This window comes from Lutjanus erythropterus, chromosome 22 (assembly GCF_056507025.1).
Source record: "Lutjanus erythropterus isolate fLutEry1 chromosome 22, fLutEry1.hap2, whole genome shotgun sequence".
NCBI classification, from domain to species: Eukaryota; Metazoa; Chordata; class Actinopteri; order Lutjaniformes; family Lutjanidae; genus Lutjanus; species Lutjanus erythropterus.
Genome location: NC_139338.1, coordinates 19,163,390 through 19,185,806, shown reverse-complemented (window position 1 = coordinate 19,185,806; position 22,417 = coordinate 19,163,390). Strand labels below are relative to the sequence as shown.

The following is a 22,417-nucleotide window of genomic DNA, read 5'->3' as shown; positions in this document are numbered from 1 at the left end:
AAAATAGGAATCAGAATATTGGTATTAATATTTTTTAAAGTTTTTCTTAGTAGAACAGGAATTGTCCCAGTTCTGATATTATAGATCTATATTTTGTCAGAGGATTGGATTTACATTTTCTTTTAAAAGTTTTGTATTTTACTGATTGGTGTCATTTGCAAGGATTGGTATACCTGCTTGTGTGATGAATTATGGGTATTTGAGATGGCATCTCTCTGTATATAGGGGAAGCAGTCTGATAAAAAGCCTGGAGCTTGAAAAATCACGCAAATAAACACTTTAAACTGGTCCTTTGTGGTGTGCAGATCTCTCCTTCTCTGGTCAACACTTTATAAATAACTAAAGTTTATTTAACCAACAATTTACCATTTATTAATGATGGTTCTTATACAGGTTTACCAAAAAAAAGAAAAAAAGAAAGAGGCTCCTATGACAAAATCCTCTTAAACTGGGGCTCTGTGGTCTAAAAGGCATCTATCGTCAGGGTCCTTGACATGAAAAAGTTTCTTCTTCTGCCATAATCCAGTAAAAGGTCCAGTCTTTTCCCATTAATTCCCCAGTATCAGCTCCGACTCCGGGGTCATTTCCCAGTTCCTTGGATCTTCTGAAGTAAATACTCCATCTGCAGGTTCAGGTTAGGCTGTCCTTTCTTGGTCTTTTTGCTCAACATCTGAAACGTCTCCATCTTTTTCTGTTTGTACTTCTGAATGGCTTCTTCTCTCTGCTGCTTGTCCTTCAGGTACTCCTGGGATCAAACAACATAAAACACAAAAGCAAAAGAACAAAACAACCTGTCAGTAGAAAGTCACATTTGAAGTCACAAAAAAAATATAAATCTGTGACCTTATTTTTCGTGGGTAATAAACAACAATAAAGAGGAAAAACGTCACCTCTTTCTTTTTTCTCCGTTTTTCTCTGATTGCCTCAAACTCCTCTTTCGTCCTCTGGTAAGACGTCTTCTTCAGCAGTTTTTTCCTCATGCGGTTGCTCATTGGAAGACTGGAAGAAAATAAAATAAAAGCAGTGTTTCTCTGTGATTCCTAATCCTAATAATGTTACCTGTTACTAACCAGGTCAACACGTGTAACATGCGATAGTACTGCCAGAATAATCGGTCTCCCCACAGAGCTGTGACTCCAGACACTTTCTCACCTTTCTTTCTCTGGGGCTTCCTTTGCCTCACTGATCCCAGTGACAGAATCTGTCAGCTCAGATCCACCAGTAACATCTGGATCTGGATCAGCCGCTTCACTCTGGTGTGCAGCAGCATCATCATCATCACCTTCTCTCTCGTCCGCCTTCTCCTGCCCTTTCATCCTCAGCTTACTCCTGTTCACTCTGTTGGTCCAGGCCTCGTTCTTCAGTTTCTCTGCCTCGGCCATGTACAGGTGCTTGAGGTGTTCCGGGTACTCGTCCTTGTACAGCGATTTGGTCTCAGGGTTCTTCTTCTTCTTCTCCCTTCGTAGCAGCTTGTTGTACTCATGTTTGACTTTTTCCTTCCTCTTGAAAGCAAACCCTTGACCTGAAGACAAAGACATACCATGAAATATTGAGTTGATATTTTATTGTATACAGAAGGTTAATTGTGGACCACTATATGCTGAATTTATTAGAAGACTCAGATGTTTCGTAAATTACATTTAAAAATATTTTCATTAGTTTTAAAATTTGTTAAATTTAAATAACATTTTAAATTGATAGATTTCTAAGTGGAGTTTGGTTGTGCCCCGTTATTTCCTGTCTTTCTCTTTAAATGCATCTGGATGAATTAACTAAACTCTAATTGATTATCTAACCACAGTTTCTTAGGACTTAAAGAGAGCAGCTGTTCGTTGTGTTTAGTAAAAACCAACCTTCCTTCATATTGCCCTCGAAAAACTTGTGCTCGGGGATCCATTTCCTCTTCTTCTTGACACCCTGTGAGTTTTGATTTGGCTTCTTCGACTTTCCATCTTTCGCTGTAAATTCTTTACTCTTCATTTTTCGATCTGTCGGTGCCATTTTAGTTAAATCCTATCGGGGAGAGTGAAATGTTTACAACACTCATGCGGGATTCAGCCTGCATGCCATTTCCTTACAGACGCGAAGTGATGACGTATACAAAGCAGACGTGAAAAATCGATTACGGAGCGTCATATCTCGGGGTAAAAAAATGTTAATTTCTGAGTCGGTTCATTTTATATGAAGACATTTCTATATTCATGCCATTGCGGACAACGACACAACTATTTTGTCTCCAAAACCTTATAGAAGCCTTGTCAAACAGGCAATAAAATAGCTAAACATATCTATTAATATTTCCAAGCAGTATTTTAAAAAATGAAGAGAAAAAAATTTATCAATTCGATTAAATTTTCTCTGATATGCATTTTTCTTCCTTGTGGTCTCATCTGTGCGAGCAGAAGTAATTCACAAGGAGAAAAAAAAGTGCAATGAAATCATCGAGCAGTGTTTTCGATTGCTCATGCCTGATCGTTCATCATCGGCGGTGGACGACTCCTTCCTTCATGCTTCGCTCCTCGGGTCCTCTTTGGAGAGCTTTTTAACACGATGTCCTCCTCATGCAGCCTCTCAGAAATTCAACGACTTATAGACGAAGTGAAGAGGTTTCTGTGTGTCACTCTGAGTATCGCTAACGCTCACACTGTGGAGTTTTACACTCAGGACGTGTGGAGCAGCTTCATAGCCGTGAAACCTCAGGAGGTCCTGACAGCTGTGAGCTCCTGCAGTGACCAGCAGAGGGCGCCACAACACAAAGACAACGGTAAAAAAAAAAACAACCTTGAACGTGTGGACAGCAGGACCACTTACCTTTACAAATCAGGACCAAAGTCCATGTATTAACAAGCATTTACAGTATTAACCAATTACTAATATATATTACTGTATGATTACCATTTTTTTTTTTTACACCTTGCCTGGTCAGGTGAGTGACTTGTCTCATTTACTTGCCCTGGGCAAGGAGGTAATCCCTATTGTTGGACCCTGATAAGGCTGCAGATAATGATTATTTATTATTTTCATCATTGATTAAACTGATTAATAAACACAATTAATCAATTAATTGTTTGATCAGAAAATTGTGATAAATGGTCATCACAATGGCATCTTCAAATATTTTCTTTTGTCCAACCAACAGTCCAAAACACAAAGATTCTTTATTTTCTTCATTTACTGTCACAAATGACAAAGGGATTTTTTTTTTTTTGCCTGAAAACATACTCAAACAATTGATTGATTATCAAAATAGTTGGTAATTAATTTCTTTTGCTTGACTAATCAGTGATCTAATTGTTGCATTTCTACTTTTTAATGCACTGGGTTTAAAAAACAAGTATAAAATCTCACAAACTATCCAGTTTTTTATTTACTTTATTTTTAAGAAGCTGAAGCAAAGAGACTTCATGGGGATTATTTCTTCAATAGAAAGAAGTTTGAATGAAAACTGTTCACACAGAGCTCTGTGGCTCATCCATCTTGCTGTTAAATTTTTAAAATGTAATTTTTCGATGCTGAAAGCAACACAAAGAGAATTGTCCTCTCCTTTGTGTTTGGATGGGTCTTAGGCTCAAGCAAAACAATATGTCTGCTTTTTGCTTTTATTCTTAGCACTAAAATCTCAAAAACACTCAATACAAAGGAAAAAATAGCCTCTTACATGAAACACTATCTTGTTCAACATTATTTCTGTCTGTCTGTAAACAGATCGATCCAGGACCACATTCGGGTTTTGCCGTGACACAAACCGGCTGGTCGATGCTCATGAGCTGCTGCGGGCGGCTCAGGCCCACTCCCTCCCCGGCCTCGGAGTCTGTATGAGCAGGGACGAGCTCCTGCAGGCCCTCAGAGGTACGAGGGAAGACTCAGGTAGGAATGAATGGACAGTCTGAATTCATTGTTTCATGCTGAGAGGAGGAAACCAGTCAAGGATTGTCCATTACATGATTTTTTTTGGTTCTTTTTCACTCAGGTTCTGAGCTGGAGCCGGATGAGTTTATGAACTCTAAGAAGTCTCATGAGGTCCAGTCCATGTCTGAGGTGGTGGCCTGTCTGGCGCAGCAGTGTGGAGTCAAACAGGTGGAGGAACATCGTTAAAGTTCCCCAGTTTGGTGAAGCAGACGGTGGCACCAATGTCACCTGCAGAACATATTTTTTTTGGTCCACCTAAAAAAAATGATAGCACTTGAAGTATACACTATATTTAGTGGTTTAGTGGTATATTTGGTTAGTTAGTTTGTGTGACTTCAGTGTGATTGAATGATTTCTGATTGCAGTTGTGATCTTCTCTTTCCCACCCAGGTGATAGATGTGGGTTCAGGGAAGGGCTACCTGAGCTCCTTCCTGTCTCTGCGGTACGGCCTCCGGGTCTACGGCATCGACTCCTCCAGCACCAACACTCACGGAGCTCAGGAGAGGAACCGCAAGCTAAAGAAGTTCTCCAGGTCGTATCAGAAACACAGCAAGGCGGCGAGGGCACGAGGAGAGGCCACACACTCACCTCAGGAGGAGTTAAAAGAAGCAAAACCTGGGATGAACGGAGACGATGATGTTTTATACAGAGACAGAGCAGCACGAGTTGTGTTGCAGGAGGAGGAGAAGGCGTTAATTGGTTTATCAGATGGCGACCCTGCAGTGGAAACGCGTTCAGAGCCAAACCCAGAACCAGAGGAGCTCTTCCTCAGTGCCCTATCGCTGGATGTGATTCAGACTACATCCCCCAGAGTTCCCCCCAGCCAGCTGAGCGCTGACGAGAGGGAGAGGAGGAAGAGGGAGAACCTGGAGAGGAAAGCTCAGAACAGGGCGGACGGTGCCAGCAACGTGTTCTCACCCCTCACATCATACGTTACCGCGGAGACGGAGCTCCGAGAGCTCATCAACGAGCTGGAGGTGAGCTAAACATTAATTTAATATAAGATTATTTCTAATCAGAGTTTAGCAAAGTCAGTAAATTCAATTCTTAAATTAACTTATCTCAGTTTAGTAAATCCAGGTTTTATTGATGTAAACCGAAATTTAATAGTTGAATCAATATGAAGATGCACTGAATGAGGTTAAATCGATCAACATGTATTCCCTAACAAAACGTCACATTGTTTGCTCACAAGTGAAAAGGTTAACAAAATGGTGCATTGTTTGCTAGCTAACTGAAAATTTAACAACATTTTGAATTGTTTGCCAGCTGGCTAAAAAAATTAAAAAACACATAATATTGTTTTCTAGCAAATAAATAAGTTAACAGTTGTTTGCTAGTTAGCAAACAATTGAAAAAACAGAAACAAAACAGATTTTATGTTGTTCGTTAGCTAGCTACAAAGTTAACAAACTGTTACATTGTTTTTGCCCCTTTGCCCAGTCCACCTCAAAGTCAGACCTTTAAGTATTTAAGTTTAAAGTTGATACTTGATCACATTTTAAATTGGGGTTTAAAGTTTTGGTGCTACAGAATTAAATTTAATCTCTGGAGTAAAAACAAAACTGAGGTTTTCAGAGGTTTTCAGTTTTTGGTGCAACATTATTTAAATCCTTGTTGATGCAGCCCGGCCTAAATGTTGAAAACAGATTTACTGTGAGCTCGGGCAGCAGCAGCGGCGGCGGTGGTGCTGATACGAGGCCAGCTGTACAGTATAGTAACAAAGCAGCTCCTAAAATTAGAAGTCTGTCACAGCAGCGGCTGGAGTTTGCATTACTAGAGAAAGTGTGGGATGTTATCGTGGTGCCAAATCTGCACCGCGTCATCATCAATAAATTCTACAATCGATCTCCACACCTCCTCTTCTTCTGTTCTCTGCTTTCTCTGAATTCCAGGACGCGGTCGTGGTCGGCCTGCATACGTGCGGCGACCTGGCTCCCAGCACCCTGAGGATGTTTGTGGCTAAAGCGGAGCTGACCGCAGTCTGCAGCGTGGGCTGCTGCTATCACCTGCTGTCTGAGGAGTTTGACCCGTCGGCCGGACACGGTAACCACACACACGCAGAGAGAACATATGGTTCCCGTTGTACCCATGGCTCGCAGTCCATATCTCTGTTTCTGACTCTCACTCTCCCACGTCCCATAATCACACCACAGACACCTGCAGCGTTCACTTCATCACTCTGATCCACGTCTCCGTCTTCCCACATAAACACTTATATTCACATTTTATAGTAAACAAGTCCAATGTTCCGCTGAGAGTCTGGAAAACTCGGCCAAGTTAGTCTTCTGGAGACTGAGTTGAGCTCAGAAAGCTGCTGTTTGAACCATTAGAGTGGATTTATGGATTTAGGATGCCTTCTTAAAGCCACTGAAAAAGAGATTTCTTTTTTTTCGACCTTTTAATTTTGCAGGAAATCAATTGGGAGTGATCAGTTATGCATTTAGAATTTTTACATTGCTGTCCAACTGGAAACCACAGTTATATAAGCCAAGTATCACTCTCTCTTGCTCAACCAAACTCTTTTGGCAAACACAGTGGTTTTATCTCACAAGTCAGAGGAGCTGCTGGTCCTCTGCTGCCTTGACTGGTTAATTTCTTTGTGTTATTTTGGAACTTTGGTGAATCCGAACTAACCTTTTATGAAACCGAAGTCACACAATAACACAAACACACCAACAGATTGGAGCTAACATTAGCAGTTGGTCAGTGAAGCTAATGTTAACAGTTGGTCAGTGAAGCTAATGTTAGCGATTGGTCTGTGTAGCTAACATTAGCAGTTGCTCAGTGAAGCTAATGTTAACAGTTGGTCTGCGTAGCTAATATCAGTGGTTGGTCTGTGTAGCTAATGTTAGCGATTGGTCTGTGTAGCTAATGTTATCAGTTTCCTGTAAATGTTTCTTTAAATAAGATGTTGAGTCCTTGGATGATGGCAGTGTTTTCACAGCTGAAGACAGAGCTGTATCTGTTCCTTGTTTCTGATTTAAAGACAAAATGATGTTGAAATTTACACCCAGTGAAGTTTTTCTTCACTAGAGAAATGTAATCCATTACTCCTCAAGCCTGTAAATACTGTGTGCACTTAAACTGATTTTATTTAAAATATGTTTTGCTGCAGACCCTAGCTTCCTAAACCAGTGCTCCTGCTGGTGTGCCGACCGCCGTCTTCTGTGGGCAACACACCAACCATGGAGCAGTACCTCATACAACCCCACTTCAAATAATCCAAACTATTCTGTGCACTTCAGGTGCCAAAATGCAGATAATAGCGTGATATCATCCTCATTTCATGCTCCTTCACTGCTCAGTTTATGAGGTATGAAATCGTCTACATGTGTCCTCATGCTGTGGCTGTACCCTCCGCGCATCCATGAGAAAAGAGCCCTCGTCGCCACGGTCGATACAGCATCGCGTCATCTCTTGTTAACAGCGCGACCTTCGACCCTCACGTCATCGGGGCCCCGACGTAGCTTCAGCCAAGAGCGGAAAATGATATCACGACAGCTGATTGAAAACACTCCGCTCCGCGCTTGTTTCTCGAACTTGATCTTTTAAAGAAGTGAACAAAGTCAGACACACACACACACACACACTTCTCCCCTGTTGGCCTTACAGTGCAGTCTGGGCTGCAGGCCAGCTCCTGTGGTGGCCTACCTCACCCTGCAAATGGAGCTGAAGAGCTGAGAAGCTTCATTATAGAAGGCAGTTACACATTTATGTGATTTGCTCATTTAGGAAAGAAGCAGTTCCTTAAATGCATCATCCATGTTTAGTACCTTATGTGGAATCAGGAATCAAATCTCATGCTGTTCACTCACAACAACAACTGCTCTACTTTTAGGCATCTGAGATGGTAAGCTAAGCTAATAATCTTCTAGCTGTAGCTTTCATCTCCTCACTTGCTAGCTTTGAAGTAAATGCACAGTTTATTTGGTAAAAGATCTACCACAAAGCCAGAAATTTAATTGCTTTGGTTTTCTACATATTGAACAAACAAGATAAAAAAAGCTTCATCATATAAGACAGCTATACATCTATGTGATCTGCTTATTTGGGAATGAAGCACGTCCTTAAACGCATCATCCATGTTTAGTGCCTTATGTGGAATGAGGAGTCAAATCTCATGCTGTTTACTCACAACCACAACAACAACTGCTCTGCGATGAGCACATTCAGGCGTCTGACGTCTGGAGCCGGAGCGTCTCCTCACCGAGTGTTTGCAAGTGTGCGATTGCTCACGGGGACGTCAGAAATATTTGTCTCCCAGAGCGGCAGTGCATGAAGGTGGCCACTTCAGATGTGAACTCTGTGGCCACCATGAGGCTGGCTACTATAAACAGCTCCGTGTAATCTCGCCTTCAGACGGAGGAAAGGCTTGTCGACTTCAATTGCCTCCGAGGGGCCTCTGTCAACAGGCGGCGCTGGGCTGAATGAAAGCTAACCTGACTGCTAACACGTTAGCGTGTTCAGGCCGCAGCTGCACATGTTATTACTGCTTCTTTTGACCGTATCCCTCTGGATCCACTGCGCCTTGGCCTCGGCCACTGACCCTTTTAGAAATGACATGAAAAGGATGGCAGGTTGTCAAGTAGTCACACTCAGCATCCTCCCACTGGGAATCTGTGTGTGTGTGTGTGTATGCTAAGCTTTGCAAGGGTTGGAAATGTGTGGTGCTCATTGCTCCTCATAAAACAGCAAAGTTTCTAAGGCAAAATAATTCTTTTAAAGTTTTGTATAGTTCGACATTTTTGGAAATATGTTTATCTACTTTCCTGACACGAGTTAGATGAGATTCATTTTCATCTTCTAGCCATAATGAAAATTGAGCTAATAGCTAGGAAATAATAAACTAAGCTAACCTTTTCATCTTGTAGCTTTGATGAAAATGATGCTATGGCTAAGAGACTTATGCTAAGCTCACAATCTCCTAGCTATAGCTTCAAAGCTAAGCTAAGCTGACAGTCTTGTGGCTGTAGCTTCCTACATTCATCAAAATAAGTGTTTTTCCCTAACTGTCAAACGTTTTCGCTGATGTTGAAGACGCAAACAGCCTGTAAATTATTTGAACAGGCATTCACATACACTTTGGACGATCTATTACAGCCACATAGAAAAGAAGAGGATTCTCCGTCTTCATAAATCAGGATTAAAATTCCTTCTCCTGCTATCCTGAAGTTTCCTTGGCAAATACTTAAAATTCATACCCGCTGATTGCAGTTGTTTGACAAGCCCCCAATCAGTTTAGCCCCATTATCTCTGTGTGTTCCCTCACAGAGTGTTTGAGCGGTGTGTGTGGTTTCCCTCTGAGTCAGTACCTCCGCGACCAGTCCTGGTTCTGTGGCAGAAACGCCAGGATGTCTGCGTGTTTGGTAAGTTTGAACGACACCAGGAAAAATGTGCACATCAGCTTCTTTCCTACACAAACATGTGACCTTCAGACAGTAACAGCTATTGTCTGGGCTTTGCTCAGTGTATGTCAGAACCTTTTTAACTTTTAATAAGTAGAGCTGACTCGTGGTAAACTGCACATGTGCAAGTCTCAAGTCTAAACCTTCAGGTCTCGAGTAAGTCCCAGGTTACTGTGGTGAGAATCAGGGAAGTCAAGTCATTGCTGAGGCCAAGCAAGTCACTAGTCAGGTCATATGATGATCTGATGGTCCACCACAGTTTGGACATTTAAATCGGTTTAAAGACAGCAAAGCTGCAATGATTAATCAATTATTAATTGATTATTAAACTAAATTGGCAATTACATTGCAAACTGTTTTGATAAATGATTAATCCATCTGAGAATGAAGAAAAAAAAAGTCAGAATTCTCTGATTTCAGCTTCTTAAATGTGAATATTTTCTGAATATCTTTGGGTTGTGGACAGAACAAGATATTTGAGGACGTCATCTTGGGCTGTGGGAAACACTGATTGACATTTTTCACCATTTTCTGACATTTTATAGACCAAACAACTGAAGGATTAATTGAGAAAGTAATCGACGGATTAATCGACATTGAAAATAATTGTTGGTCGTGAAAAGTTGAGTTTTAATTTTAACTGCTGCTGCCTGCTTACACTTTAAAAATCTTACTGATATTTTACATTTTGTGGTGGTGGATCAAATAAATTTTCTAATTTGTTTTTTACTTCTTAGCCCGCTCCATGATAGCTGCCTCGTGCTTTGGCCTCTGTGGGTCATCTGTCTCACGCCTAAATCAAATCTCATGTCATGAATACCGAGTCAAAGTCAAGTCTTAGATAAAGTTCTCAAATTTGTGACTTAAGTCTGGCTTAAGTCAAGTCACTTCATTTGGTGCCCCGTCACATTAACACTGGAACGTATCTTATATCTCGTCATTGGTACGACTCGTCTCGTGCATCGATCAGACTTGTGATTAAAGGTTTGAGTGAGCTGCAGAAGATTTTTCAGACTTCACATTGGGCTGTGGCATTCCTAAGTTTGGGAATGACTCATGTAGAGAAACAGACAAACTTGTGTTGCTCTAGTTATGGTTGCTAATCTCTGATTGGACAGCTGCTGTTGGCAGGAGGGGCTCAGTCGCTGTTGCAATTGCTTAAACTTATTTTACCGCTCAGGACGTTTCAAACTCAACGTGTAACAAAAGCATCTGTAATGAGTCGTAATTTACTGCGGGTTATGAGCAGGGCATGTGGATGAAGTAGTTTTTAATGAGGGTTTTATGAGGTGTCAGAGGTGTTTTTTACTTTTGTGACTTAAGTTTTCATCTGTAACACTCTTTTCTTTTTTTAAACAGGCACTCGAGAGAGTCTCACTCGGCCAAGGGGTGAGTAAAGCATGCATACTAATTGTAATCAATACCATAAATTAACAGTCGTCATGGCACAAGAATGGGAGAAAACTGTCATTACTTCACAACCATCAAAACAAATCCATCAAATTATTTCCATCCGCAAATATGCGTGTTCACAGTCACTCGGGTCTGTATTATCTTCACCGTTGATCTCTTACATGCGTTCAAACAATCAGCTCATTAATTCTGCTATTGTTTTAAGTCTGTGATTGACTACAGTGTATTTATTTGAAATGCGGAGCGCGGGGCTCGGGGCCAAAGCTGATAGACGATACCAGCAGCCATTAATATGGAATGTTTATAAATATTAATGCAATCACGGTAAGATTGATTGCCGGTTGGAGCCGGGGCTGCTTGATTGCTCGCTAGTCTTGCATCAGGCCTGGAAAGTGTCAGAAATATTCATCAGCCGTTCGCACACATGCCGGATGAATCACGGGGGAATAACAGTTTCTGCATGGAACGTACAGTAAATTTGCATCATGTTGAATCAAGTTGTGTTTGATGTTTTTCCACAGATTCAGATGGAGTCCCTGTTTTACCGAGCGGTCCTTCACGTTATTCTGAGGGATCACTACGGCTCCTTTAAAAGGTAACACCCAGCTGTTGCTGACATCTGGCAGCACTTTAGCATGAGGAATTACAGCAAGTGTCTAACACCTTTTTTTTTTCTGCGATCGTGCATTATTTCACTCACGTGCTCTGCAGGCGTTTCGGTAGCAGTGTAAAGCTGACTGTTTTTTCTCTGAACCAGAAAAAAGGTTTTGTTTCTGGTTTATTTCGGCCACAGATGAGCCAAATCTGGCAAACAAGGGTCACATATACACAGGAGGAAACCAGGTTTTGCTTGAGAGGTGAAGATAAAGTGAAAAATTAAGATGAGGATTAGACAGAAAATTTCAATCAAGGAAAGATTTGATAATTGATTAAGTCATTTCAATCCAAATTTGCTGGATTCCAGCTTCCACCTCATTTGTCACTGACTAGCTAGCTTGTTTTGACGGACAGGAAAATACAGGTGCTCAATTTTAGCTTCAAGTAAGTCGGAGGCGTAAATCGTGTTGGTGAGGGAGGAGACTTATGGATAGAACAGCAGAAATAAATGCAACAACAGCCAATCTGCAGCTTTTAGCTAACAAACTAAATGCCCACTGCAGTGTGCATGAAAGCAACGTTGAAAGTGATCTTGCATTATCCTCCGTAGCTGAGGAAATTAACATATTCTGCAAAATTTGCCGCTGGAAAATCTTTTCTATCTCCTGAAAAGGTCCCGTTCTAGCAAACACACCATGAGCCATGTTTGCAGAGTGTTATTCTTTGTATGCCATCGCACCGGGGACAGCCGTGTCCTGAGGCATTATGTGTTCAGGTTGTCCGTCCATCCCTTTCTTATGGACACAATATCTCAAGAACAGCTTGAAGGAATTTCTTCAAATTTGGCACAAATGTCAACTTGGACTCGGACTTAGATTTTGCTGGTCAAAGGTTATTGTAACCTCGTGTGTGTCCCACTCTTGTAACTGCAGTATCTCAAGATTGCCTTCAATATCGCCATCTGTTGTTTCCTATTTATAGAAGAGAACTTTTTCCAGACGCTACCATGAAGAACATGAGGAGAAGGAAGAATGTGCTTCAGTTTGGCCTGTGTTCAGTTTGTTATGCTTTCCTTTCCAAACATGAGTAACTGCTGGCTCCTAAACGTCAAAACCTGCTGGTTTACACCCATAAAATCTTAAGTTCTGGGGTCATTTGCGGTTGTTATTTTGCATTCCTAATGACTGAGAATTTTAAGGCATTTCCAGATATTTGGTGGATGATGGTCATTGCTCTCCTCTACCGAAATAAACTGAATTATAGAGCTAAATACGGCAGATTTGAATTAGCCCTTATCAAATGTGCTCGATCAAAGACACTGATCTTTACCTGCTGGTCCCCCTTTGCTCTGTGACCTTCAGTTAATGACTAACATCAGATCAGGATCGAATATCCATTACTTTTCTCTGAGCAGCACCTATTCATCACTGCTCAGTTCCTTAGAAGAAGTGTTCAGCAGTTTGGTTTTGGTTGCTAAGGCGTAATTTAAAAAAAAATAAAGCAGGAGACACAACGTGAAACTAAAGGAGCGAATGTTTATTTCATTGGGCAGAAATGAGAGGTTCAGGGACCGAGAAATGATGCATGTGCTGTTTGTGTGTTTCTCTGCAGTGAAAAGCGAGTCGGGAACGTCTACTCCAAGGCTAAATCATTCGTGGACTACGTTCGGCGAGCTCTGCGCAGACTGGAACTGGATGAATCGAAGGTCGGGATCAGAACGTTACGGTCGTCTTAGAGAACGCCTTCCAGAAACAGACTGTGGAAACACACACAGCACAAAAATAACACAGTACTATCGGAGAAATGCTCATGATTCTGGCACGATTGGAGGGAAAATGTTTTCCTCATTTGTGTTTATTTAAATCTTCCACTTGGTGTCAGGTTAGTAAACTCCACAGGTGCTTGATAGATAGCTGCTCTCTTGGTTTAGGATGTTGCCTGGCAGCGGGATGTTGAGGAGTTGATCCCTGGGTATCCATGGGAATAAAGATGACGTATTTCTGTCTGTGTTGTGTCACTCATAACTCCAAGAGACACAAACCCTCTTTCTCTTTTAGTCCTCCAGCACTCTTAGAAACAATGGTTCCAAAAGGGTTCTTCCTGAAGGACTGAGATCCAACTTAGAATCATTTGCTTCTCAGGAACCTCTTTTTTTTTTTAAGAAAAAGTTTGTCAAGGTCTCTTTGTAGTCCAGAGAACCCTTTTTGGAAAAAAAAGTACTTCAAGGTATGATTGTTACATAACAGAAAAGGGTTCTTAGAAGAACCCACATAGTGAGTTCTAGATAAAGCCCTAGAAATATAAAAGTGTTCTTAGTAGAATGCCCTGATTGGGTTCTAGATAAACTTCTTAGAATATGAAAGGGTTCTAAGTAGGACCAAAAAAAAACTTCTCCTACACTATTAGAAATAAGGGCTCCAAAAGAGTTCCTCCTGAAGGAACCATTTTCTTGTGAAGAAAAGGTTCGCCAAGTGCCCTCTGTAGTCCAGATAATCCTTTTTGGAAGAAAGAGTTCTCCAAGGATTGTTAAAGAACTCCTTTGTCAATGGTTCTGTGTACGGTAATATAAAAGTGTTCTCAGTAGAACCCCTGTGGTCGCTCTAGATAAAACCCCTGGAACATAAAAGGGATCTCGGTAGAGCCCCCTGACTGGGTTGTAGATAAAAGTCTTGGAATTTAAAAGGGTTCTCAGTAGAACCCTCTGGGTGCGCTTTTGCTAGAACCCTTAATGGGTGGAAAGGTTCTCGATTGAAACCCCAGACAGGGATCTGGTTGGAACCATTACACCACAGAAGAGTTTCTGTAGAACGTCTCATAGGTGGCTCTTGGATGGTGATAGGTATAACCATTTATGTTGGGTTCAAGGAAGAACCTCCTGGGTGGGTTCTTGATAAAAACTCTTGGAATATTAAAGGGTTCTCAGTAAAAAACCCCTGAGTGGTTTCTCGATAAAAAAAATGTTGGAACATAATAGGATTTTTAGTAGATCCCCCCGGGTGGTTTCTTGTTAGCACCCTTAAACAGTTGAAAGGTTCTGAATGCAGCCTCCAGACAGGAATCTGGGTGGAACCATTACATTAAAAAAACGGTTCTCTGTAAACTTTCATAGTGGATTCTGGGTGAAACCTCACATATCGTTCTAGGTATAACACTTCTAGGCAGAACTCTCTGAAAGGGTTCCATGTGAAACATTACCAGGACCTTAAAAGCTTTTTTTTTTCTACGAGGAGAAGTCAAAGAACCCTTTATGGTTCTGATTAGCACTTTTATTTCTTGGAGTTTACTTCAGCTCCGCTTCTTCAAACCCCGTCATTTAGTGACTCACATGAACGACATCTTCCTCTCTTTCTGTCTCCTCAGCTGTCTGACAGCGACATCCAGGGTTACCACGACTCGCACACGCCGCGGATGGACGAGATGCTCGCCTTCAACATGGTGAGTCCCGCGCGGCGACTTTTATTATAAACTCCCGATCGTATACGTCCGGCCACAACAACCTGCTTAAGCTCTACTTTGTGTAAAACATTTTCATTGCTGTAAAATGAGATGTATAATGCCAATAAATTGCAGACCATTAAGTGAGATCATTGTATTCTGCGGGGACGTAATACAGGAATGATTGTACAGAAATGGAAGAAAACCAGCCTCTGGTTTCAGTTGAGGCCACTAATTGTGGTGTCAACCAACATACCAATTTTCCTTTATGACATAAAGCAGTAAAATGGTTTTTGGGTATCGCTCACCAGCTACTGGAAGACACAAGTCATGCTGGGTTTTTTTAGTGCGTAGTTTAAGTATTGGTAGTCCATTTTATACCGGATAGATGGAAAGATCGCTGTGAAAAACACAAATGCATCATTATATCTTGAATAAATGTTTCCTCTGTCGTGTGTGTGTGCAGTTGAAGGTGGCCCTGGCTCCCTGTATTGAAGGTCTGATTCTCCTCGATCGCCTCTGCTACCTGAAAGAACAGGTAAAATCATTTCAGTCTCATCAGTCGTTCAAGAACGAATCAGCTCGACTGGTCTGTGAGCTTATGGACCCCTCCCCTCCTTTTAGCAGAACCTGGAGAACTCAGAACGTCATGTGTGCATGAAGTCATACTGAACAGATATAAAGATGTCTGTGTGTGTTGGAGAGAAACAGAAGATAATTAATTAAAAAGCAAGATAAAGGGTCTCGTGCACGAACATTTTCATATTCTTAATTTTCATGAAAATTGCAAATTAGCATAATTAAAACCCTAAAAAGGCTACGTGTCCTACCCTCGTGTCAGGAAGTGACATATTCGGTGATCTACAATTTGAAATGCAGAGTCAAAGTCGTCATAATTAACTAAATAAATGTCTTGCACGCTGCAGGGCTCGAGCCGTTCATCAATAATGACAATAAACCAGGGGTCAGGGGAACTGCAGAATACACCTAACATACATGTTTTTGATGGTGGTGGAAAACAAAGCACCCACAGGAAACCAACACAAGAACAGGGAGAACATCCTCACTCCTAACACAGGAAGGCCCTGCTGTGACCGCAGTTTGAACCGTGCCGCCCAATAATAATACAATAATAAAGATAATAATAACTTTTATTTATGTAGACATACGTAACATGAAACTGCTTTACAGTGCAACGTGGCATCGAGAAAAACCACATGGCACTGAAAAGACGCAGAAATAAATACAAAACATGCATAAATTCATAAACGGCAGTATGGCATCAAAGACGAGCTATAATAGAAAAAAGAAATACAACAAAACAAATTAATAGAAAACAGAATAAAAGGCGAAGAAAAGTCATTTTTAGTGCAAAGAGCTATAAATGTTCTACATTAACTCACCGCCTGTCTGAATAAGTAAAATGTCAGCTGTGATTGAATGTCTGATGTAACTTTCCTGGAGCGAAGCAGCGAAAAGCAGAGTCCTCACTCGTTTGGTGCATTCTTAGAAATAATAGTTCCAAAAGGGTTCTTTCTGAAGGGCTGAGGTTCTACCCTAGAACCATTTGCTTCCGATGAAACCCGGTTTTGAAGAAATGGTTTGTCAAAGCTTCTTTGTAAGACCAAGGGTTCCATTTTTAGTTCATTTCCAGTTTTAGAAGAAAAAGTTCTTTAAAATCCTTGAAGAACTCTTTTCATCAAGCGTTCGTCTAGGGTTCTTTGTACCCTTGGAGTACAGAAAGGTCCTCGATGGAACCTCCTGAATGGGCTCTTGGTAGCACCCTTAGAGGGTGGAAAGACTCTGGATAGAACCTCCCGAGGGGGTTTTGGGTGGAGCCCTTACACCATACGAGGGTTTTCTGTAGAACCTGTCATAGGGGGTAGAACTCGGAAAAATTTCTGAGTTGAACCTCTATAAAAGGTTCAAACAGGAACCAGAAGGGTTTGCTAAAGAACCCTTTATGGTTTTAGTTAGTAGCTGTATTTCTAAGAGTGTGGGCTCTTGCAGTTGTTCTTTTTTGGTTTGGACGTCAAAAAAAAGTTCATTCTAAGCTTCCAGAAACGAGCCTCAGTTTGCTAATTTGTTCTGAACAACAATTTAAAACCTAAATGTGCTTCTTTTTTTTTCTCAGAGATGACTAAGAAAATTAGCAGATCTTCACATTTTAGAAACAACAACAAAACACACTGGCTATCACAGTTGTTTTTGATTTATTTTCTTTCTCAGTCAATTTATTTTTTTCATAAAAATAGCAGTAATTGGATTTTTTTTTTCTGTAGAGTTTTAATTAAGTTTTATAATCTCAAACCCACTTTGAAAACAAAATGAAATTAAACTAGAAATCATAAATCGCACAAAAACAGTTGCAGTCATTCCTGACAGTGATTTAAACCAGCAGCAGCCACGTGACACACATGGCTCATGTCTTCTCCGTTTTCAGCTGAGCTCGTCTTCGTAATTTGCTCGTGCAGCTCGTTGATTGGGATTTGAAGTTCGCCTCCCGGATGATGAAAGCAAAGACGCAGAAACCTCTGCTGGAATCTGCAAACCTTTCGATTCAGTCCACTGACAATAATATAGGTGTCGGCCAAATTAAAACCAGCCCGCAATTTAACGTGTAGAGCTTCTGCAGCCAAACACAACATGCTAATCTTCGGTCTGAGTCATTGTGATGAGATATGTACAAGACGAGAGGCTTTGAAGCTGTGATTACATGTGTCACATGGTCTTCCTTAATAGGGTCGTGTAATCAAACTATATAACGTCAGGAGAGCTGGTCAGCTTTCAGAAATCTCCCTGGAGGAGGAGCGGAGGAGGAAAAAGAGGAGGTGATGGATGGATGTGAATATGATCCATATGATGATAAGTGTGCGTTCAGCCTTAAACACACACAGATCTGGTTAAGTTCTGAGCAAGAGCTGTGATTATCATCCAGAAACATACTGTAGATTTCCATAGACTGTTGATAGTCAGACAATGATGCACTTATTAAGCAACATACACAGACACTGTGTCTCTGTGTGTCTGCAGAAAAGACCAAAATATGAAGGATGACATGCTGATTGATCATGTGAAGAAGTTCTACAAATACGGGGGGATTTTAGTCCTTAAACAGTAAAAAATGTGTTTTGTATGTTGTTTTTTGGTCTGTCAGTCGGTCCACCACTTTGGTCCGGACTGAAATATCTTGGTAACTATGGGATGCATCAGCGTGAAGTTTTGTTCAGACATTCATGTTACTCAGAGGATGAATCCAAACAACTTTGGTGATCCCTTAACTTTCCACGTAGTGCCAACAGATGTTTTTGTTTGTCCAAAATGTGGCTCATGACCAAACTCAATAGACTGCAGATCTCCACCAAGCAACCTGAAAAAAACATTTGGATGTAACTCCTTTATAATCACAAACATTTTTATTAGTAACAGTAGTTTATTTACATGTTTTCTCGGTAAGATCAATGGATTAGAATTACATTTATTTTGTAATTTAAGTACATGCAACTAGTTACATGTAAGTAGTTACTCTTCAGCACTGCTAGTATCCTGTTAGACATTTGTGTAAAATTTTGTCAGACTTAGCATATGAATTCTTGAGTTACGACCAAAAACATGTTTTGTGAGGTCACATCCGTTCAAGTCCAAGTGGACATTTGTACCAGATTTCAAGATTTCTTCAAGGTGTTTTTGAGATGCTGCGTTCACTGTGAAGCTCACAGCTACTTAGCAGCTAACTGCCTTTAATGGCACCCAACTGTCACTCAAAGAGGTCCCAACCTTAATAATGCACAACTTAAAGCCTTAATATAATTCAAATGGGTATGATATATAAAACATTTTTTTGGGGGAAATTAGCCTATTAATTAGCTTCTGCTGTAGAGTTTTAATATGTAAGTCTATGGGAATTGACTTGTTTTGGGATCCAGCATCAAGTGGCCATTCGAGGAGCTGCAGTTTTTTGCACTTGGCACAACATTGGCTTTATTTTTCAGCTCAGGAGTTTGCTGCTTGGACAAGCATTAAACCTGCTGAACAGCAACATGGAGGCACTGTCCATCTGTCAGCATGTTAGCATGCTAACATCAGCCTAATGCCAAATTCACATCAGACCGTATTTATGAGAAAACTAGCTGGGAAAAAACCTCACGACCGCTTTTTATTTGTAATTCTGAGTCAGAGAGATCATTTCTGACTGTGACGCTATCTCCCACTCTGTGGAAAGAATTACACAGGTGTCCACAAACTGGTGCCAACATGGCTGCAAAGCCTCCACCACTGGCAGCCAGGTCTAAATAAAATTCAATATTCACACTAATTCAATCAATCCAGCTGTCTGTGTCTGGTTTCACTTGTTGGGGAACTCCTCCAAATACGTAACACAGCAGAAGTAGCTCATACACCAGGAGAGCAGGATGGAATAATGCATGAGGTCAGGATAATGGGAGGTTTTCCTGTTCTTCCTATTCTGCAGACGTTGTTTGGGTGCAGCAGAAATACAGCCTTATAAAACCACTATAGTGTGGCTGAAGACCTAAGGTGTGTTCCAGTACCCATACTACTATACTATTTAGCATGCAAGAAGAAGACTGCGTGTCCCAAAACATTAGACCTCATGCAAGAACATTTTCATGAAGGGCTCTCACAAGCATGCCAGGTCATACTCAGCAAACACTCATAACTTTGGGTTGCCGTCTGTGCATATTTAAGTACACATGCATAAGGATTAATTCGCATAAATAAGACCACATAAGGCTACACTTCCTGCCCCATCCTATATCAGGAAGTGTTCATTCATGAAAATGGCATCAAAGAGTAAAAAGAAGAAGTTTGTCAGTTTGGAGTTTGAAGTGCTGCTTTCAGAGACCCCTAAAGAAAAATCTATAATTTTAATGTCGTCAGCAGTGGAATTAAAGAGCCTGCTGAAGCCAAGAAACAGGGAAAAAAATAAGTGCTGTTAGTGCTGCAACCCGAGGGTTGGACTGTCACTGAAATAAAAAGAAATGTCTCGGTATGAAAATGGCTTCAAAGTCTCGCCTCGCCACAATAATGGGAAGAGACGTTCAAGGGGAAGTTTCATCACGGAGACAGAGGACAGGATAAGTGAGGATGTTCCCCTGGACGGAGACTTCATAAACCTGCATGTGAAGATATACAGCCGGTAATACATCATTAAATTAGTGATCATACGCTTTATGTGTAAAACAAACAGGATAATGTCGACATGATAATGAAGTGTAATTTAATTTTCAAACTCAAAACGTCTTCAAACTAAACTAATATAGAGTCATCAGTGAAAACCTTTGCGTTGGATAACAGCCGACTGACTGCGCATGACTCTTACGACAGGTCTGGATCACTTGTGAACTGAGTTTGTATCTGAAAGAAGATTCATGGATGTTAAATGCACATTTTGAAATATGCAAGCCAGGCTGCTTTTCTGGCCACTCTGACCCACAATCCTCTGCACGGCGGAAGATCTGTCACGTCAGCTGGGCCGCAGGCAGACCACAGACAGATGACATATCGCTGGCTGCGTTACAAACTGCATTTTTTTTTTCTTTTTTAATTCAAATATCACCACAGACTGCGACGGATAATGAGCAAGAGGGTCAAAGGTCAAGGCGATGAAGCAGTATGCGCCAAATGTATGCGTGCTGCATGCAACAGTATTTTCTAAATATGAACTGAAAGCAAGGAGAAAAAGTTTATGATTTGTAACGCTTCTTTCTTTTCCAAAATGACGTAACGGCATCAAGGAAGACAAACTTGTTTTACACATGGACAGGAGTCCACCTGACACAATATTTGTACAGATGTTTCTTCTCTGGGGAACGAATAGAGAAACCTTTAATCGCGAGAACATCATATGGCGGAGGATGCCAAAGGGTCGCAAAAAGCCAAACTGGGAGGAGGATCAGGAATTTTTTATATGCGCATGTGTTTTTTATTCTGTTCTGTTGTGTCTTATTGTTTTTTGGGTGTGTGTCTTTGTGTCCCGCAGGAGGATTTATCATTCTCTGCTCTGGTGCAACTCTTTGATCCCCTGCTGTCGCCAAGATGTTACGCTGTCGTTGGACTGAAGAGTTATGAAGACAGAACTTCAAGCTAATGAACTTATACATATGCGCATGATTGTAATACGCTGGTCATAATCAGACATGATTATATCAGCTATCATAACTCAGGAGTGATTGTGTTTTCTCCTGCTTGTTTTAATTATATGTACGATTTAATCTTAATTTTGTAATTTATTCCTACAGTCACTGTATCCCTTACAATACATCTTGTTTTGTTTTACGTACTTTAGTGTTTTTGATGAAAAATAAATCTTTAATATTTTTTGGCTTGACCTTGTGCTCCTCATGAAAACGCAAGTTCAAAACAGCTGGAAAAACAGTCAGGCCTGTATGATTGATCCGGATTGTATCCGTCTCAGCCCTTTGTCTTTATGTTTAGTGACTCTTGAGAAAACACTTGTTTTTAAGGACCGTTCAGGGAGCCAGGGGCATTGTGGGGTTTAGAGAGGCTTGGATCCCATCTGTTGACAGATCTGGAAACCCCATTTCTAGGCTCCCAAACCAGAGGAAGCAAGGGAAAAGATAGACAGGGTAAGAGGCGCCCTTGACCCCGTTTTAATCTTTTCTTCTGTTTTTTCTCTGTCCTTGGTCATTTCATAAATCACGCTCTTCTTACATGTTTGCTAACAAATGTTAACACATGAATTATGGTGGTGGGAATTACACTAAAGCTGACAGAAAAGAGACACAAGAGCTAAGCAAAGGTGGGAAATGGAGCATTTAGGGGACAAAAAATCTTGCCAGAAGTGATGGATAAACTGCAGAAGAAGTTAGCTAAACGTAAGGGATAAACACTTGAAACAGTGAGCGAAACGTAATGCATGGTTGAAGCAGTGAGTGAAAAATAACAGATAAATGGTTGATTTACTTAGCAGAAAGTAGTGGATAAATGGCTGAAAGCTGCCATTGCAAGTGATAGTACGAATGCCCAAAAAAACCTTAACACTGACAGTTCAATTGTGTAGGAAAAAAACAAAAAACACTTTAATATCAGTAATCAAGTAGCATCCAGTTCATTTCAAATAAACACGTTTTTAACAGACAAGTGGTGTTGATGAAGACGCACTTTTCATGTGACAGGGCTGCAGATATTTTTAACAAAAGTTATTTCTTTCATAATGAACAGTTTTGTTTTTTTTTGTCCTGACACTGAGTCAGTGATGATAATGGCAGCTGTGCATGTGAACAGTGTTGATTAAAACTCTGTAGGAACATTCGTTTTATAAAATCATAGACTATTTTTGAACAGAATTAGCCAGAAACAAAAGACAGCGTGATGACACACTTCCCCGCTGTGCAGTGCTGGTACGAAGCACTTCCTCCTGTCACATCTTCCACGGTTGCTGTTATTTGTAGCTGCAGCAGGCTGCACATCTGTAGGCCATCCATAGGTCTGTCAACATCGCTGCGGTGAAACTTAGAGCTTTATTTTTATCTGGGTAAAGACAGATGGCGAGTCTCTCTGCTGCTTCTGGACCTTGTTTGGATCCAGCGCCATGTTTTGCGCTGACAGCTTGCTCTAGTGGCCAAACTGGACTGACACGAAAGCAAGCAATTCAAGATGCGAGCGCGGCTTG

General features: G+C 41.0%; 2 protein-coding genes across 2 annotated transcripts; one reads left to right on the top strand and one right to left on the bottom strand.

The window, feature by feature from the left end:
• Window positions 1-454: 454 nt before the first annotated feature.
• Window positions 455-2,174, bottom strand: ccdc59 (coiled-coil domain containing 59). The gene is made up of 4 exons (XM_084710970.1): window positions 1,854-2,174; window positions 1,153-1,522; window positions 891-999; window positions 455-745 (listed from the first exon to the last, which is right to left on the bottom strand). The coding sequence occupies exons 1-4, from the start codon at window positions 1,999-2,001 to the stop codon at window positions 581-583; spliced, it is 792 nt and encodes a 263-aa protein (XP_084567096.1). The 5' UTR covers window positions 2,002-2,174; the 3' UTR covers window positions 455-580.
• A 312-nt stretch (window positions 2,175-2,486) lies between these two features.
• On the top strand, window positions 2,487-21,112 carry mettl25 (methyltransferase like 25). Its single transcript, XM_084711347.1, has 12 exons — window positions 2,487-2,764; window positions 3,706-3,867; window positions 3,971-4,077; window positions 4,300-4,887; window positions 5,806-5,956; window positions 9,185-9,279; window positions 10,678-10,707; window positions 11,253-11,326; window positions 12,940-13,033; window positions 14,689-14,763; window positions 15,230-15,301; window positions 20,765-21,112. The coding sequence occupies exons 1-12, from the start codon at window positions 2,551-2,553 to the stop codon at window positions 20,870-20,872; spliced, it is 1,770 nt and encodes a 589-aa protein (XP_084567473.1). The 5' UTR covers window positions 2,487-2,550; the 3' UTR covers window positions 20,873-21,112.
• Window positions 21,113-22,417: the final 1,305 nt, after the last annotated feature.

Excerpts from the sequence above, each read along its gene's own strand:
- ccdc59 (XM_084710970.1), bottom strand. The coding sequence starts at position 2,001 with ATGGCACCGACAGATCGAAAAATGAAGAGTAAAGAATTTACAGCGAAA. Across the intron at positions 1,523-1,853 it reads CGAGGGCAATATGAAGGAAG|GTCAAGGGTTTGCTTTCAAG; the intron begins GTTGGTTTTTAC and ends CTTTGTCTTCAG. Across the intron at positions 1,000-1,152 it reads GAAGCCCCAGAGAAAGAAAG|TCTTCCAATGAGCAACCGCA; the intron begins GTGAGAAAGTGT and ends ATTTTCTTCCAG.
- mettl25 (XM_084711347.1), top strand. The coding sequence starts at position 2,551 with ATGTCCTCCTCATGCAGCCTCTCAGAAATTCAACGACTTATAGACGAA. Across the intron at positions 4,078-4,299 it reads AGCAGTGTGGAGTCAAACAG|GTGATAGATGTGGGTTCAGG; the intron begins GTGGAGGAACAT and ends TTTCCCACCCAG. Across the intron at positions 14,764-15,229 it reads AGATGCTCGCCTTCAACATG|TTGAAGGTGGCCCTGGCTCC; the intron begins GTGAGTCCCGCG and ends GTGTGTGTGCAG.